Source organism: Durio zibethinus, chromosome 11, assembly GCF_047325235.1.
Source record: "Durio zibethinus cultivar Kanyao isolate XHJ-2024 chromosome 11, ASM4732523v1, whole genome shotgun sequence".
Lineage (NCBI taxonomy): Eukaryota > Viridiplantae > Streptophyta > Magnoliopsida > Malvales > Malvaceae > Durio > Durio zibethinus.
In genome coordinates, this window is record NC_143172.1 from 24321291 (window position 1) to 24339143 (window position 17853).

The 17853-nt window shown below is 28.8% G+C and overlaps 2 protein-coding genes across 2 annotated transcripts; one reads left to right on the forward strand and one right to left on the reverse strand.

Annotated features, from left to right (window-relative positions):
• The first annotated feature begins 795 nt into the window (after positions 1-795).
• On the forward strand, positions 796-2953 carry LOC111290284 (GDSL esterase/lipase At1g74460-like). Its single transcript, XM_022881594.2, has 5 exons — positions 796-1364; positions 1487-1617; positions 1710-1949; positions 2037-2286; positions 2535-2953. The coding sequence occupies exons 1-5, from the start codon at positions 1127-1129 to the stop codon at positions 2783-2785; spliced, it is 1110 nt and encodes a 369-aa protein (XP_022737329.2). The 5' UTR covers positions 796-1126; the 3' UTR covers positions 2786-2953.
• Positions 2954-8066: 5113 nt separating this feature from the next.
• On the reverse strand, positions 8067-8903 carry LOC111290920 (uncharacterized). Its single transcript, XM_022882436.2, has 3 exons — positions 8745-8903; positions 8596-8654; positions 8067-8492 (listed from the first exon to the last, which is right to left on the reverse strand). Exons 1-3 carry the CDS (start codon positions 8824-8826, stop codon positions 8352-8354), a joined length of 282 nt encoding a protein of 93 aa, XP_022738171.1. The 5' UTR covers positions 8827-8903; the 3' UTR covers positions 8067-8351.
• Between the last annotated feature and the right edge of the window lie 8950 nt (positions 8904-17853).

Here is a 17853-nt window from a genome sequence, read left to right on the forward strand (position 1 = left end):
CAATTCCTTTTCTTTGCTTTACTCATTTTAGTCATCCAAATAAGAGAATAAACTATCATTTTCTTTCCTTTAAAAACTTTTATTTTTCTTTTTTTTCATTCCTTTTTTTTACAAACTTTAATTCAAACATAAGCTAAAATTCAGTGGTCTATTTCGGAATTTGAGAAAAATAAACCCTACCTCTCAGGAGGTTTATATGCCTACAATCCATTTGGGACTCTGATTGTAGGATCTAATCATACAATGCACTTTTTAGTGCGATGGAAGTCATCTAATTGAGCTTTCAAACGAAACCTTAAACCATTTGTGCTTTTAACTTGTTACTAACAGCAAGATACGAAGAGCGGAGATTTGGTGACTAAATCTTTTGCGTCTAAGAAAGCAAAAGCTAAACTTCAAAGAAAAAACCGATTTTAAGGATATCAAAGGGCCATTTGTTGAAAACATATAGGTTTTTATATTGAATCTTAAACATTAAACATATTTATGAGCTTCGGGACTCCTTTTTCTTTCCTGTTGAATTGATTTTCCAAATAACTTAACAATATTGTTGCCCTACAAATATTTATTGTGGACAAGATTGTTACCCAACATTTGGAAGAGAAGTCTCCAATTCTCCCATGCAAGAAATTGCATATGTTAGGTAAACTCACCTTAACCCTTCTGCAAAAGAAAAAGAAAAGAAAAAAAAAATCCACCCACTTACCTCCTCCTCAATATATCTGAGAAACACATTCCTCAGCTCCTCCTCCCAATTTCTGTTATAAATAATTCATAATAACAAAAGTCGTACTCGCTCTTTTTTGCAAGAAAAATGTTGCACCAAGCCACTGTCTCCAGTGTTTTCTGTTCTTGTTCAAAATATTTGATCGGACACGATAAAGGGTAGTTATAGTTAGGTGTGAAACCCGCCAATAAAGTTGGTTCATCAGACAATGAAACCATTCCCTCCAATTAAACATTCTAAGTTTTCTTGCTGCTTCCAGCTTTCCCAGGTTTGTAGGTTCCTTTTGAAAGGGAAATTCCGTGGGTTTAAAACCCAAACTTTATAGTGCCAATTGTCCAAACATAACTTTTTCTAAAGGTCCTGGAAGACACTGCATCTACACGCCCCTGTCTGTCAAAAATGAAGTTTAATGTGGTATTAACTTTACTACTTGTGAGTATTGTGGGAATTGCCATTCAGGGTTGTCATGGCAAGGTTGTGCAGTTTATTTTCGGGGATTCCTTGTCTGATGTTGGTAACAACAAGTACCTTTCTAGGAGCCTGGCTCAGGCCAGCTTGCCTTATTATGGTATTGATTTTGGCAATGGTCTGCCTAATGGAAGGTTCACCAATGGCCGAACTGTTGCTGATATAATAGGTCTTTGATTAACTACTAGTAGTTAAATTCAAAAGTTTAAGCTCATAAAATATAAATGGTAGTACTGGTTTTTCTTTGAGAATTCTGACCACTTTGATATTACTTCTGTTGTTCTATATCAGGTGACAACACTGGTCTCCCAAGGCCACCAGCTTTCTTGGATCCATCTGTGACAGAGGATGTGATATTGGAAAATGGGGTAAATTATGCCTCTGGAGGAGGTGGAATTTTGAATGAAACAGGAGGTTATTTTGTAAGTTGCATAACCTTAAAGATTATTGCATTTGTTCCCAGAAAAAACGGATGCCTCACCAGCTCTTAAACGATATTTAAAACCTGTTGCAGATTCAGAGGCTCTCTCTTTGGAAGCAAATTGAGCTGTTTCAGGGGACAACTGAAATGATTAAGAACAAAATTGGCAAACGAGCAGCGAAGAAGTTCTTTAATGACGCCCCCTTTGTGGTTGCTTTAGGGAGTAATGACTTCATTAACAATTACTTAATGCCAGCTTATACTGACTCATGGACGTACAATGATCAAACTTTTATTGAATACTTAATGGAAACACTTCAAAAACAACTCTTGGTAAGCTGATTATGATCAGGGATTGCTTTCTTACTTTTATCTACAACTGCAATGCTAATTCAATCTGTGCATGTGTGTTTTTTAAAGGTATTACATAACTTAGGAGCACGGAAGTTAATGGTGTTTGGTCTAGGACCAATGGGTTGCATACCTCTGCAAAGGGTCCTAAGTACATCTGGACAGTGCCAGGAAAGATCAAACAAGCTGGCTCTTAGCTTCAATAAAGCTTCAAGCAAGTTATTAGTAGAAATGGACAGTAAACTTCCCGGTGCTAGCTTCAAATTTGGAGATGCTTATGATATTATAGATGATGTGATTCGCAATCCATACAAATATGGTGAGTCCATGTCCCAAAATCTAGCACGTTTGCCTTCATGGCAAAGACAAAGGTTAAGAGGAATAAAAGGAGGAAGACTTGTTAAACAGGCATATTAATTTTTATGATCTTGAATGATTAAAAAGAAAGAAGAAGCTTCATATAGGTCATCAGGGTAATGTAGGTGATATAGTAACATTATCATTCATCTTTTTTTTTCCAGGACTTCATCCGCATATCATGACTGATTCCGGCTTTGATCTTTGCAGGATTTACTAACTCTGACTCGCCATGTTGTTCATTCGGAAATATTCGACCTGCTCTCACATGCATACCAGCATCAACATTGTGTCAAGATAGAAGCAAGTATGTCTTTTGGGATGAGTACCACCCATCAGATAGTGCCAATGAGCTCGTTGCTAATGAGCTTATCAAGAAATTTGGATATCTAGGTGTTGATGCTCCTGCTCCTGCTCCTGCTCCAAAATCTGCCATTGCTCCCTCTCCACATAATGAATAAAATATATCATGCCCTCACTATAAATGTTCGTACGAGAAGCAGTTTTCCTTAACAACTTTGATGAGTGGCATAATGTAATAAGTATTTTAATTGTTTGTTAATTTTCATCTGTTCAGTCTAAACAATCCTTTTTAAAGCGTAACTGGTATTGAGCAATTTCCCTCCCCTAAGTACTTCCCATTGAAATCTCTCTTTCTTCAACTCTTTCTCCCCCTAATCAGAAATTCAGGCCTTTTTTCATTTTATTTTTGCATCGGAATTCTGACATTCATATTCCAGGATCAATTCAGGCCTTCAGGCTATAAAATGTCAAAAATGTCATTAGCTATTATTCTCACAATTGAATTGCCTTCCTACTCGCTCTCACAACAGCTTTCTACCCAACAGGTTCCTTATTTTGGAGAAGAAGGTTTTAGTCAAGTCCAGTAATCATGCACAAAAGTATTGCATAGATCCAGGAAATAAAGCCAGACAAGAAACCAACACTTCTCACCCACTGCTTTTAACTTTTGGCTCGGGAAAAAGATGAAAAATGCATCTGATGAGGTAAAAATAAAGCAATAATGTCTCAAAAGCACAAGATGAAAACCATAATGAAATAGAAGTATCATATCTTGCTTCTTTTCCGGGCTTTAAGGCTAAACTTACTCTTCAATTTGGTAATAGCCAAACAGATTCAACTTTCCACGGGCCTCCTAATATTTTTAGATTCACAACTTTTTAGTTTTTGCTCTTCGAGTGAAAGTGAGTGGCAATTAACAAAGTTTGGGGAATCATAATGGGGATATCATTTGGTCTAGCATATTGATGTTCCCGTTAGGAGCTGTTCAAGTAAGAGTCATTGATGGCCTTGATGCGTATATGATCCCACCTGATCAGCTGGAATACCAATCCCACTCTTCTGGCACAGAACAAATTTGGTTAATTCGCAAGTGATAACTACACAAATAAAAAGTTGTTTTCACATATTCACCTTTTCATATTTTTTTGGATATATCAATTTACTTGCCACACACGCAATGTCACGGGACCAAAAAAAAAAGTGAAGATCTACAGCTTAGTTCAGTATGGTACTAGAAAGTGTCAAATGGGTTGAGTAAATTATGATATGGGACGATTCGATTCAATGCAATATAAATTATATTTGATATAATTTATTATTATAATTATAAATTGTGTCAAGTAAAATTTATATTTTTATGTTGTATATAAGTCACGTTAGATTAGAGATTTTGGATTCATTGAATCGGATTCATCAAAGTTATGATAACACGTGACACATAAATTGAAAAGACATAACACTCAATAATATGTCGTATTGTATCAACTCATAAATATTATAAATAAATTTAATTTATTAATTTTTAGTTATATTTCATGTTATTCTTATCATATATTAAATATTTTTTTATTTTTTTGATACTTTATATTAATAGTTTATAAAAATTAAATTGTATCAATAAATCTATTTATAAAATATTTAAACTATTGATAGATAAAATTATAACATTTTTTTATTTTGATTTATCATTTTCTAAAAAAAAATTATGAAATATATATTACTTAAAGATTCATTATAAAAAATTGAGAATAAGACAAATACATGATATAAATGAATTATCATATGATGAAATGAAAAATAAAATAATAATGTGATATCCATTTTTTTATTTAGATATTTAATATTAATATTTTCTAATTTCTATATATTATTTTGATAATTTTTTTAATTTTTACTGATAAATATTGAAATTTTGTTGAACTATATGAATTATGTACTTAACGTATTAATTTCATTGGTTAGTTTTTAATGACAGTTGAGAAAACAAATAAAAAAAAAGTTCTCAAAAAAAGGATAAAAATCTAAGCAATTATTAATGGGCTATGTTTGGCCTGGTATGATATAAAAAACAGTATCGGGTTAAAGCATACTTTCAATTTTCATAAACTATGTTAACATGATATGTTAAATAATAATGCTAAATTAATACGATCCATTAACACATAAACTAATTTTTTAGCCGACCATACTGACCCTACACCCCATTTGATATGTCTAGTTGATTCCTATAATCATGCTTAAGAGTAATAGCTATCAATTCCTTTATTCACTTGGAAATTGTTAAAAAAAAAAAAACCTTTGGGTTAATCTTATTTGAGCAAATCATACAAAAGATATTCCTGGTATATTGCAGATATTATATATACTAGAGCTTTGCTCCTGTATGGCCTTTTGTTTTCTGCTTATGGGAGTACTTATTTCTTTACTTGAAGCTTTCAAAAGGGTGCTAAGTTTATGTCTTGTGAACTGAACAATAGCTTATGCATTGTTGCATACACGTGTACGGAAGCTTGGCTCTTTGGGATCTGCAGGACAAATTATTATATCCTGCTACCTACACTAAGATAGTGGAAACCACCAGAATTCCATTCCGAAAATCAAAAGATCTCATTCTATGAAGCATGTAATCACATAAGACTATAACGAGGTTCATGCCATGCAACTATTGTATTAAAAATTGTATGGTGCTTGTTTGGTAGCAGGCAACTAAATGCAGTTCATTACAATGGGTACATCAGTTGAAACGTTTTAGTTGCGTGTAGTGTATATATATAATTGTGATATGTCTCTTGGGCTCTTATAGTATTAAAAATGTCTAATGTGCTATCTGTATTTTTTAATTTTGATTTTTTAAAAATCTTAATTCTTTAAAAAAAATCTCATTTTTTATTTTTTATTTTTTAAATTTAAATTTTTCAAAATTTTTCATTTTTATTTTTTAAAAATATATGACACATGAAAATATTTTAGTGTAATGTGGTAGTCACGTATCATTCACGTGTGTAATATTCATACATGTATCCCATATTTATTAGCTGATAGTCATATCATTAATTTCTGTCAACATTGTTAAGTCACAGGATAGATGAATATACGGACTGAAAATTTAAGTATTTTATTAAATAGGATCTTAGTTCATGCTCCACATTAGACATTTTTCATTAAGTAGAGGACATTAGCTCTATATAATTCTACACTGTCAAAGCTGTCACTTCTAGAGCAGGTTAACATGATATACAATGCCTGATAGCTTGAGGATATCTCCAACAACCAAATAATGATTTACGACACTAGTTTGAATCATCAGAAGGTAAACCTGTGAAAAGAAAAACTGATGCTGTTTGGAGATTAGCAGCATTAAAGCAGTATTTACTCCTTTGATGTTAGTGAGCTTTATATTCATCAAATATAATTGAACTAAGCAATGCATAAATATTGCATTATTTTTGTACTAAAAAATGCTTGTCCTGCTGGTTGATTTGTTCTGAAATTCCATACCGGCTAATGCAAATTAATCAAATCACCTCTGTTAAAGAGTTAAGCTTCATAGACTGGCATTAAATTGATCCCTTAAGGAAATAAGAACATTCCAAAAATAATTCAGTGGCTAAAAACAATATTATATGAGGTTAGAAGCTCGAGACCCCCCGGCAGCAGCATCCTGAGCCAAAGTACCAAAGGACACCATGTTAAATGGCCAAGTAGTGTCCTAATCCGCAGCAACAGCTTTGTGGCAGAGAAAATCATTTTTCCTTCAATTGCCAAATCGTATAGATAATTCTAAGGGGCTGGTCCAGATTTTATACCAAGGATTCAGCAGGCTCAAGCTTTGAGCCTGAGCAAATACAGGTATCAACATAATTTCTTAATGCCTCCCAAAATTTCTTCCCAGTTGCTGCTACCATTTATTTTTATCTGCATGAAGTTGATCTTTTGGTGGCTTATTATACTTTTGACTTGGTTGGTTTATGTCAACGAATCCATAATGCTAGTTTTCATTGTAGTCATATATACATTTGTATAACATTCTGATATAATGTTTGAGTGTATTGAATATATCTTGCCATCCATTTCAAGCAGTACTTACGTTCCCACAAAATGCCATGTAAAACGAACCAAAGCTTAGCATAGTTGGTTCATGAAACTACTATTAAGAGATGGCATCCAGCACGTATGGGATTCAAATCTCAACACTTACAAAAATGCTACAAAGCTAGATAAGGAGAATGGAACATTCTGCAACATTCTTTGTAAAAAAATGCAACGCAAAATAATATGATATTGGCCATCTCTAAGGGACACACAAAATGGACCAAGCAGAATGGAAAAAGAGGTGGTAATTAATAAATCGAATGCTTAACACATCACACTCCACTTTCTCCACTAAAAACACAAAGCACATGTAACAACTGCCTTGAGATATTTACAAGGGCTTTATGAGTGATTCGCCTACCAGGTTGCTTTCTAATGAACTTTGTAAGATCATGGTTGCCTAATACCATTCTGCAAAAAAGTATAAATTTTTAGTATTTTACTCGGATGTGCTCTTTTTTTACCCAAACAAGTGTCAAGCAACTTGCAAGGACAAGCACTTTAAAGTTTGCAGAAATTTGGGTTGGCCAGCACCATTTGCTCCAATTGAATTGTTTATCATGTAACCTATCACGTATGCATTATGTGCCTTTTTCACTTTAGAGTAAATACTGCAAGACAGAGGATGTTGAGTTACCCTTGGTTCCATCATCCAACTAAGATACATCTCTCCTGTACTGCAAATTTTCCTACTGATTTTGAAATGTGATCAATTTTTTTGAGGCCACTGGGAATAAGGTAAGTGGTTGCAGGTGCTAAGATTTGAACCCTAAACTTGTTGAATGCCAGCTCTCAGGGTGGCTATAACCTGCATGAACCGAGTTAAGCTCTGCGTTTGAAATGTGATCAATATGCTGTGAGAACATATTTACTTATCAGAGCATGAAAACTAAGAGATGCTGAAGCTGAAAGGGAGCAAGTCAAGTTTAAATTTCTCACTACAAGAGACAAGCAGGAACTCAAACATACATCAAAATCAGGAAATCTGGCACTGAGAATGTGGACTGCTGAAGTCTAATGCAAGCTGCCAGAACTCAGTTGTTCTCCAAGCAACACAAAGGAAAAGGCTTCCCCTTCTTCTGGAGAATTGAACAGTTCCTAAATGGAAAGACAACCATTGAACAATCAAAGCCATCCATCTTGGATTTCTTTTTTTTGAAACCACAACAGCTTCCACTTCTTATGCAGGAACATACAATAAAGGTGCAGCCGGTGGATGGACTACAGAGATATATGAGACAGATTTTGAAGCACCAAAATGAAACAATCGTCGTCTTGTGCAGTCAGACTTATTGGCGACTTGCAGTTGATAATCCATCTCATAAAACTAGATAAGGAGATTAACAATTGACTTAAAATATCTAACATTCATATTACTAGAATCTGCTACAATTAGTTCTCAGTCCTCGCTCTCCTTCTCTTTCTCTTCAGTACCATTACAGCTACTCAGAATTTCTCTCTCAATACAAATTAACTTCACAAATCTCACTTAATTTATCAATTCCACTCACAGAAAAAAGAGACAAGAAAAACAAATTTAAGAAGCTAAACAAATTGAGAGGCTATAGATCAAAATCATGATTCCAGCTTTTACTATGCTTTGAAGAACCATACACCAGCTATTTAAAGAAACTAACAATCGGCGCATCTGCTAAATTGTGGCCTTGGACTTGGAGTGTGGCGGTTATTAGCTCCTGACCCTGGATAATCGTTCAGCTCCACAAACACCCTCCCCTTAATGATTTGAGCCTCTGAACTTTTCTCTGCAGTTATCTGTGAAAAAGAAATATGTCATTAAGTAGAATCAGGAGTTTCATTCTTTTAGCATAAGAAGAAAGATGTATTCCAAGTTTCAACTGCTTTGTTAATAAAGTACCAGGTGAGTATTCTCTGGAACTGGATGAACTTGAGGTCCACGCATTAGGCTTCCGATTCCTGCAAGCAAAAAATGAACATGTTGTGGCATGCAGAAGAATAAGAATAAGAAAGGCAAGAGATAGAGGTTATGGTTTACAGAATATTTACTTGTAACTGGGACAGCATTCAAGCATATAATGTGAGATAATCCCAATAAAACAAGAAGTAGGCGAAAGAGAGTGCTTTCCATTGCTGACTTGCTATAGCAGTCTTTCTTGTAGACAAATGTATATTTATAAAGCTACCACACAATATACACATTTATATCTTAGACTTTTATAGACAGTTATGATGTTGGTGGAGGGGGACAACCACAATTCCAAAGTCAAAAAGTTGACAAGAAGAACGGAAAAAAATTGTGGGGGCTTAACGCGTATCCAATTTCAGCAGAGCTTTCACTCCTTTTCTTTTATCACCCTGTAAATATGAACCATAGAAAAGAAAAAGACATACTGTACACACTGAGGCTAAGTGGAGGGGGATATCATGAAAATTATATTCAAGCCACAAGGTGAGTAAAGATGGAGCACATTGTGCAAGTGGAAGGTGATCAAAGAATGATATATGATGGTATGGAAGCACCTGAGGTCTTAATTTATTTAAAGCCTAAGGTATATGGCGGGAATTATCATTAGTATTTAACGATGTTCAATGAATTGAACCGGCATAGGCATGAAATGTTAGTATCATGAAAAAAGCAAGAAATCCCCTAAAAGCTAGAACGGTTGGCTTGATTGAAATCGCAACCTGGATTAGAAAATGGAGGCAGAAAAGACTACAACCACTAATTATGGTAGCAATATGGCATATGCTGCTTTAGGTTCCAACAGGTGGAAGAACTTGTATTAGATGAGATTCAAGGTCATATCATTTGGCCTTAATCAGTTATCTAAGGGGAACAATCACTAGTGCATTAAATCTTTCTCGAATAATCTAATGCTATGATCATATTTCAAATCAATACAGAAAATCTTCAGACAATAAGTAACCATAGCTGTTCATAAGTTTTTACTCCTTAGTATTACTGGTTCTTTTGATAGATGATATGTAACTAAATTTGTGCCCGCTTTTCTTGGTCAATCCAGAAAGATAACTTTTCATCGAAAAGTCATCAAAAAGCACCCTTGGAGCAACTTGACGTCCTGTACATGAATTTTACTTGCTCTTTCTTGGAAAAAAAAAACCATAGCTAATTTAATAGTGCTTGCAATTGCATGCTTTGGCTAGACAAAATTTTGGTTAAAAATATAGACAATGTTGCAAAGCACTTTTTATAGCCACCCGTGAAAAGGTTGACTTATGAACAAAGAAGAGCAAAAGCTTTGATCCGTGAAACAACCCAAATGGTTGAATAAAAGTTTAAAAATACATAAAATAATAGCACCTTTGGCCCATATTAAGAGCCACTTTACAATTTTCTCTGCTTTATGATAATATCTTTGAATAAAAGCTAGTCAAACTCATGTAATTTAGTGGCGGATTGTACGATCGTTGTGGCAAAAATGGTTGAAATCGAGTTTATGTTTACATTTGGTTTTTGGAAAGAAGAAAAAAAAAAGTAGGATTATTATGCATTTAGTCATAGAAAGTTGCTAATGTTTATACATGTTTTTATTAAAAAAAAAAAATGAAGCTGCAAATAGTTGGTCTTGGATCAGCTATATTATACCATGTATAAGATAGGATTTAGACGAAGTTTTTTTAGGTGAAATTTGTAAAATTTTTTGTTTTAATAATTTAATAAAAAATTTAATTTAAAATTTAAATTGATAAAATGATAGAGTTTAACAAAAAAATTTAATAAAATAGTAAAAATTTATCAAAATTTTTAGTAAAAATATCTCAACATTTATTAAAAATTTTTTGTTAAAATACTAAAAAGAATCCTTAAATTTTACTACTTTATTTAAATAAACTCTTAAACTTTTATTATACTTAAATAAGCTCTTATTATTTTATTTCTATCTAAGTTTTTATTTCAACTAAAAGATTTATTTATATTAAAAGCTTATTTAGCTATAAATTAAATGTTGAAAGCTTATTTAGATACAAATTAAAGTTTAAAAATTTATTTAAATATAAAGTAGAAGTGATCATAAGTTGAATCAAATTAGGTTCAAGTCGGATCCATACTTAATATTAATAATTTATATACTTGTCTTAATTTAATCCAACCCAATATTTTAAGACTAAAATTTCTCTAAGCCCGAATCATGTTAAACAAAATAAAACCCAAATCCACTTATTAAGCCCAATTTATAAAATAAAAAAAAAATATTTTAAAAAATAAAATATTAAAATAAAATTTTACATATATATTTATATAATTATAATAATTTAATTATATTTATATTTTTCGGGTTGGATTCGGACTTTAATTGTTATGTCTAAAGGTGGGCCCAAAATTTATACGAACTTAAAAATTTTCTCTATACATATTTAAAGAGTTTTAATTTTTTATCTAATCTTTTTCAAAATTTAGACAGATCTTTGAACTTAGACAAATAGCTAACCTTTGAGCAAGTTTGGTGCAAAGTAAAAATTAAGGCTTTATTTAGGTACAATAAAAATATATTAATTTATCTAAATAAAATAGTAAAATTCATTTTTTTTATTATTTTAGCTAAAATTTTTAAATTTTACATAATTAAATTATGTAATAAGATCTTTTAATCTATCAATTTAAATTTTTAATTTAATTTTTATTTTATTGATTTTAATAAAAAAAATTTACAAATTTCATCTAAAAACGTTGTATAAGCTTGACTTTCCAGATTTGCTAGACCCAAAATAGCAAGGCCCAAAGCTGATCATATCCAAAATGAGGCTGCCAATCAAATGTCTATCACAATTTCAGACGCAGTTCAGTTTCCAATTCTGAAATGCAAAATATAAGCAACATATGGGTAGTGTTTACAGCCTTGTCTCAAAGCAAATTAAAAATTAAAAATACTATTAAGCTTGTGAGTAGATTGGCTAATCCAACAAAACAATATATGAGAAAAACCTGAAGTCGTACGGATAAAGCTCGGCATTACATATGAAATCTATATTATTGTTCATTTGTTCAGATTGATCAAGTGGAATCTTGAAGGAGAAATCCTACGCCATGTGCAAATCATATAGCTAGGAAGCAAACATGGTCAGGCTGCTGGATTTTTTAGTTCATCGGCTGCAACCAACAGTGTTTGGAGTTCCAACCCAAGCACAACTTAAGCTTGATTGATGGACAGAATCTACAACAGGTGTCGCGGGCCTCCAAAATAATATATAACTTTAACATACATCATACATCATACAACAGTTCTTTTAATTCAAATTAATAATTTAAAATACGATATAAATATAAAATATAAAAATAATATAATTTAAAATTTTAATAAAATTAAAAAATATATTTTATATTTTTATATCAATATAAATTATAATATATAATTTTTATATAACATATAATATAAATATATAAATTTTAATATTTTATACTTTTTACCGATGCCCAACATTCAATCCATCGTGTGAAATCCAACACCATCATACACCAATGCGACAGTTCTTTTCAGAGTGATTATGATATTATTAGTCATCGTAGTGCTCCAAACCCACACGGCAGTATTCTAAGTGATCCAATATCATTTGTTATGGACTTGGATCTCAATCCAAAAAACTAATTCATTAGACGAAGTGGTCATGTTTTTATTTAAATTGAAGCTCACTTTAATACACATTCTATTTGAGACTTAGAATACACTTGCAATACGTGACACAAGAATCTAGCTCAACTCTAGTTCAATTGGGCTACTTTCCATCCTCGTAGTAGATATTCATGACTACTTTTCAGCCAGGACTTGCGAACCTAATTCCTCTTGCTTGATTCTAGATAAGCTAATTCATAAATGCAATATATTCCATAATTCCATATTACATAACTGAAGCCTTTATACCTAAGTTGACTTGAGTGCAGTGCAGTAGTGGATTTAGAATTTTTTTTTTTTTTTGGAATCTATTTATTGTAATGGATGTTTGTTGAGCGCTAGATTTTGGCGTTGGATATTGGATAATGACAATGAATGAAGTGATATTAAGTAAATTTTTGAGGAATCCAAGAAGAAATTTAGGAAGTGTGAAGATAAATTTTTTATTTTAAATTTTAAATCTTTGAAACTACCCAGTTGCGTGATGCTTGATGAAAAAAATTTACAAATATAAATCTTTCTTTTTTATGTTTAAATTTATCAAAATTTCACTGAAATTGATAATTTTACACTTTACCAATTGCTCCACATGTCTCTTTTAACTTTTTACTAAACTCTTTTAACTTTTACCAATGAAATTTTTTTTTTTACAATTTACTTTCGGTACCAATTTTTTTCCTTATCACCTTTTTTTTTTCTTACTTACACTTTTGTCAATCAAATATTTGGTTTCTCTTTTTTTCTTTATATTTGGTGATATCTGACGTAAAAGTCTCAAGCGGTGTTCATCTTTTCCTTTAAGTGGGAAGTAAGTGGCAAGATTTGACTTCCAAATCTCATATTTTTCTTCCTCTTGATCAAAAAAACACGCCGCGAACATTCTAGAAATTAACTACGATATGCATCTCTTCATGCATTTAATATTTATTTATTTATTTATTTATTTATTTATTTTTATTGGTAGGAAAAAGTAACATAAACTTAGTATTTTTAGTAAAAATAAATGTGTAATTATCTTTAAATTAAATTTTTAGATGCTTAAATTTAAATATGATAATTTTAAATATAATATGATGATATGATAATGATATAAAAAATATATAAAAATAATATGATTTATAATTATAACAAAAATTATATGAATTTAATAAAAATATATATTTAATACATCAACATAAATTATAATAAAATAATTTTTATATTTTACATAAATTTAATACAAAATAAATACAATATGAATATATAAATTTTCAAATCTAATTGAAACCTTAATTCTCACTACTCATTTACCTTATTAAATTCCTCAATGGAACAATTTGCTTTCTTGTTCCACAAATGATGTCGCTTTAACTTATGCAGAAAAAAAAAAGAAAAAAGAAAAAAAGTGATGATAAAGTATATTCTTAAGAATTTTCTCGGCCAAACTGTTTCAACAGTCCTAACTTTATCAACATGTCCAAATCATAAGCTTAACTTAACCTAATACATATATTAAGAAAAGCACACATGTTGGACTGTTAAACCGCCCACGCGACCGTCCCGAATTAATCTAATCTAACTTTAATCAAAAAGTTACTTTCTGATTAAGAGATTTAATCAATTTTTAAAACCCCCAATTTAAGTGTATGATTAAATTAATCCAATAATTAGACCTTTTACACCGAAAGATTCAAAGATGCATTAGGTTCCATTTTATCTCTTAAGAGTGAATTTGGATTCATTGCATTTGCATTGAATTTCATTGCACTTTCAGTGTGATGGAATTTAGTCTTTTTTCTTAAGGGTTCATTGCATTGTCAAGTACATTTAAATAACATCTTACGGTTTAATGGTTTAGTAGAGTAATTGACTGTCTTAATGTAAAAATAAAAATTATAAGAGATTTTTCATGTGTCTACAGGACAGTAGACTATTTTAGGTGAGGAAATCAACTGTTATACTCTTCTTATTATTATCGTTGCATTTATATTTAAATATATTTTTTTATTACTAATTTTAATTTTATTATTATAATATTCAATTTTAATTTTATTGACACCACTATTTATAATTATATCTAGTGATGGCAACAAATAGTAAATAAACAAATATCCATTATTATCCTATCTATTTACATCGGATTTTGATAATTAAAAATAAATAATTAACAAATTTATATATAAATTTTATTATTCGTAACATATTTAGATAAAATATGAATAATTTTTTAGATATTTAATATTTAAATTCATTTAAATTTTAACAAGTAATAATAAATATTCGAATCTTTATCGAAATCCACTACCTATTTACAATTACATATGTAAAATATGTAAAATTTTATATTTATATAAGATTTTGAATTTTAATAAATAATTTTTATTTATTATTAATTTAAAGTAAATTTGAATTTTAAATTTTATTCTTGTTAATTTTATATTTAGATAATAAATTTAAATAAATATTTTAATAAATTTGATATTTAAATAAATAATACTTATTTAAATATATTCGAATTTAAATAATGATACTAAATTTAAATAAATATTTAAATAAATTTAAATATTATAAATATTAAATAGATACAAATATTTTAAAAATAACATATATTTATTCTATTATCAACCTTAATCATGTTAAAAGTAATCTCACCATTTATTTAAATTGATTATAAATAATCAACTAAAATAAAAAAAAATTAAGATTAAAATAACAAAGAATACTTCCTCCACTAAGAGGACACGTGTCCTTTTTGGAAAAACAAAGGCCAAAAAGAGATTTGGCTAGTGTCAAACTCAGGGATGATTTACACGTGTCCGACAAGGGACATGTGTCACGAAGAATTTGCTGTGTTTCAACTTAGTTAAACGCAATACTATTCAAATGTCCAACAGATTTGTTGGTGTGGGACCCGCTTTGAAATTTGTATGAAACTGACGTGGCTAGCTGACGCGTTTAATTAATCAAATCTTAAATTACGATCTTGAAGCTGCGCTGGAATGAAGTTTAGATGGAAAATATTCCAATAGAAGCATGCCACGTGTGAAAACTAATTAATTGCACTCTTTTTTTTTTTAATACAATTAGAAATAATGCAGCATTTTTTTTCCTTCTTTTTTTTTTTTGGATTTTTACTAACTTTGATGTTTCGGTCATTGAATTAAATCATGGTCTCTCTCGGGGAAAAAAAAAAGGATTATTTTGATTTCTCATCATCAAATAAGTTTTGGATCAAAATTATGATTTTAAATGATATATCAATACTCATAAATTATTTAATTTTAATTTAAATAAAATTTAAATTTAATTTAATTATTATTGAACTGATTTTAAGGTCAAGTAGTTTGATTTGTTGTGTAAGTTAAGTTTGAGTATCTTAAATATTGATTCGAATAACTCATAAATTTAATTAAATTTTTATATTTAAATATATTTTAATTACAAAATTATTATTTTATTTTTATATTTATTAATTCGAACTTAAGTTCAAATATAAATAATTGATTTTGAACTCGAGTATGAGAATTAAGTTTTTTAATTCAATAAATGAGTTTAATCAAATTAATTTGAATAATTCGATTTTTATCTATAGTCAAGTTCAAACTTAAAAATTAAAATTTAAAAATTTGACATGAGTTTCAAATAACGAATTTCAAATTGAATTATCACTCAAAATTTTCGTTATATTGATTAGACCAAATATATGGTAAAATCATGTTTACTGATGATTTATGTTCTCAAATAATTAGGAAAGACAATGCATCAATTTAAGGACAGTTAAAATATTATTTTTAAAAAATTATATTTAATGATATTATTTTCATCAAATTAAAAAATTAATACATTAATTATAATAATTTTTTTTCTTAAATGTCATATTTGAGGGAAACTATTTACTTTTTTAAAGTATTTGAGGAAATTATGAATGAATGTAAATCATATCATATATATTATTATAGTACAATATATATTATTAGAAAATTTAAGAAAACAAAAATAATAAAAAAAATATGACTTTAAGGTGTGAAAAATATTATCTTAAAGGCAATTATACTTATAGGATACAACAAAACCTAAAAAACTCTCTAAATCGGAAGTAGTGAAATTAGTCAAGTAGAAATATTTATTTATAACAAATGAATAGTCACCTATTAAGCTAATTTAAAAAGTTATGACATTTTGTATAATTATATTTTCTTGTTTAAATAAATTTTATTTAAACAGTCATGTTTTTTCTGTTCAAAACATATTTATTCAGAATTGGTAATAGTTTGAAATAAACAAATAAAAAATTAAAAGATTTAAAAATTAAATCTATTTACCAAACAAGTTCGAGTTTTTTAAGTGCTAAAGTGCCTATCTTTTGACTTTTAAAATTATCTGACTCATTAGGAAAACTCCTAGTAAGTCCAAATGACTTGGCCTACTCTAACACTTAGCTTAATTAGTTAATTAACATAAGTAATCTCTTTTAAACCATATATAAATTATCTTTCTATTCAATATGAGATACACAATATTTTAAACTACCAACATAAACAATTGATAAAATTTGTCAAATGAATGCTTCTATGGACAACTTATTTAGATGACATATAAGATAGTTTTTTAAAATATATCTTCTTTTAATTACAAATTGGATAATCTTGATTTTATTTAAATATAAAAATTATTTAAATATTTATAATTGTAATTCAAATTAATTTAGAGGTATGTTTTTTAAAAATAAAAAATAAAAAGTATGAATTTTATCTGAATAATTTTAATTTTTTATTAGATAACCTTATTTTATAAATTATTTAATTATGAAAATCTTTCAAAATGTTTTAAAACTATAAAAATTAGATTTATTTGAATATTTCAAAAACTCACTATTCTTTTATCTTAATTTGTATCATACTAAATTATCTTTTAAAAAATTTACATAAAATATTAAAAATTCAAATAATTTTTTTATATTAGACCTTTAAAACCAATATCCCTCTCAACTCTAACTATCAATTTTATATTTAAAAAATAAGCCAAAATTTTGATTTAATTTTTATTACTTATCATATTCTTTTAATTTTTTTAAAATATTAATTTGAAACTTATTTATTCAATCTTAAATATCATAAAAGAGTTATTCTACAAATTAAAAACTATAAACGTAATATGTTATATCCTTTTTTATTTTTTTATTTGTAGCTTTTTAAAATTCTATTGCTATTACAATTTAGTTTTTAGTTTGCACTTTTTTTTTTCAGGATATATTCTATTACTATTGCAAGTTTGTTATTATAAACATTAATATTTTTTAAATTTATTTTTCTTTTTTTTTCCACGCATCTTATAACATTTTTTTTATATTTAACTAAGTAATTTTAATAATGTTACAAAAATAAAAATATGTCCATTTTTTATTATTTAATTCATTATTTGGTAATATATATGTTTTTATTCTTTTAAGAAAAACATGTAATTTATTTTTATTTGATATAAATTTTAAATGTATAAATATTATTGTAAATAAAAATGAAAAAAATGAAGACATGTCATTTTCTTCT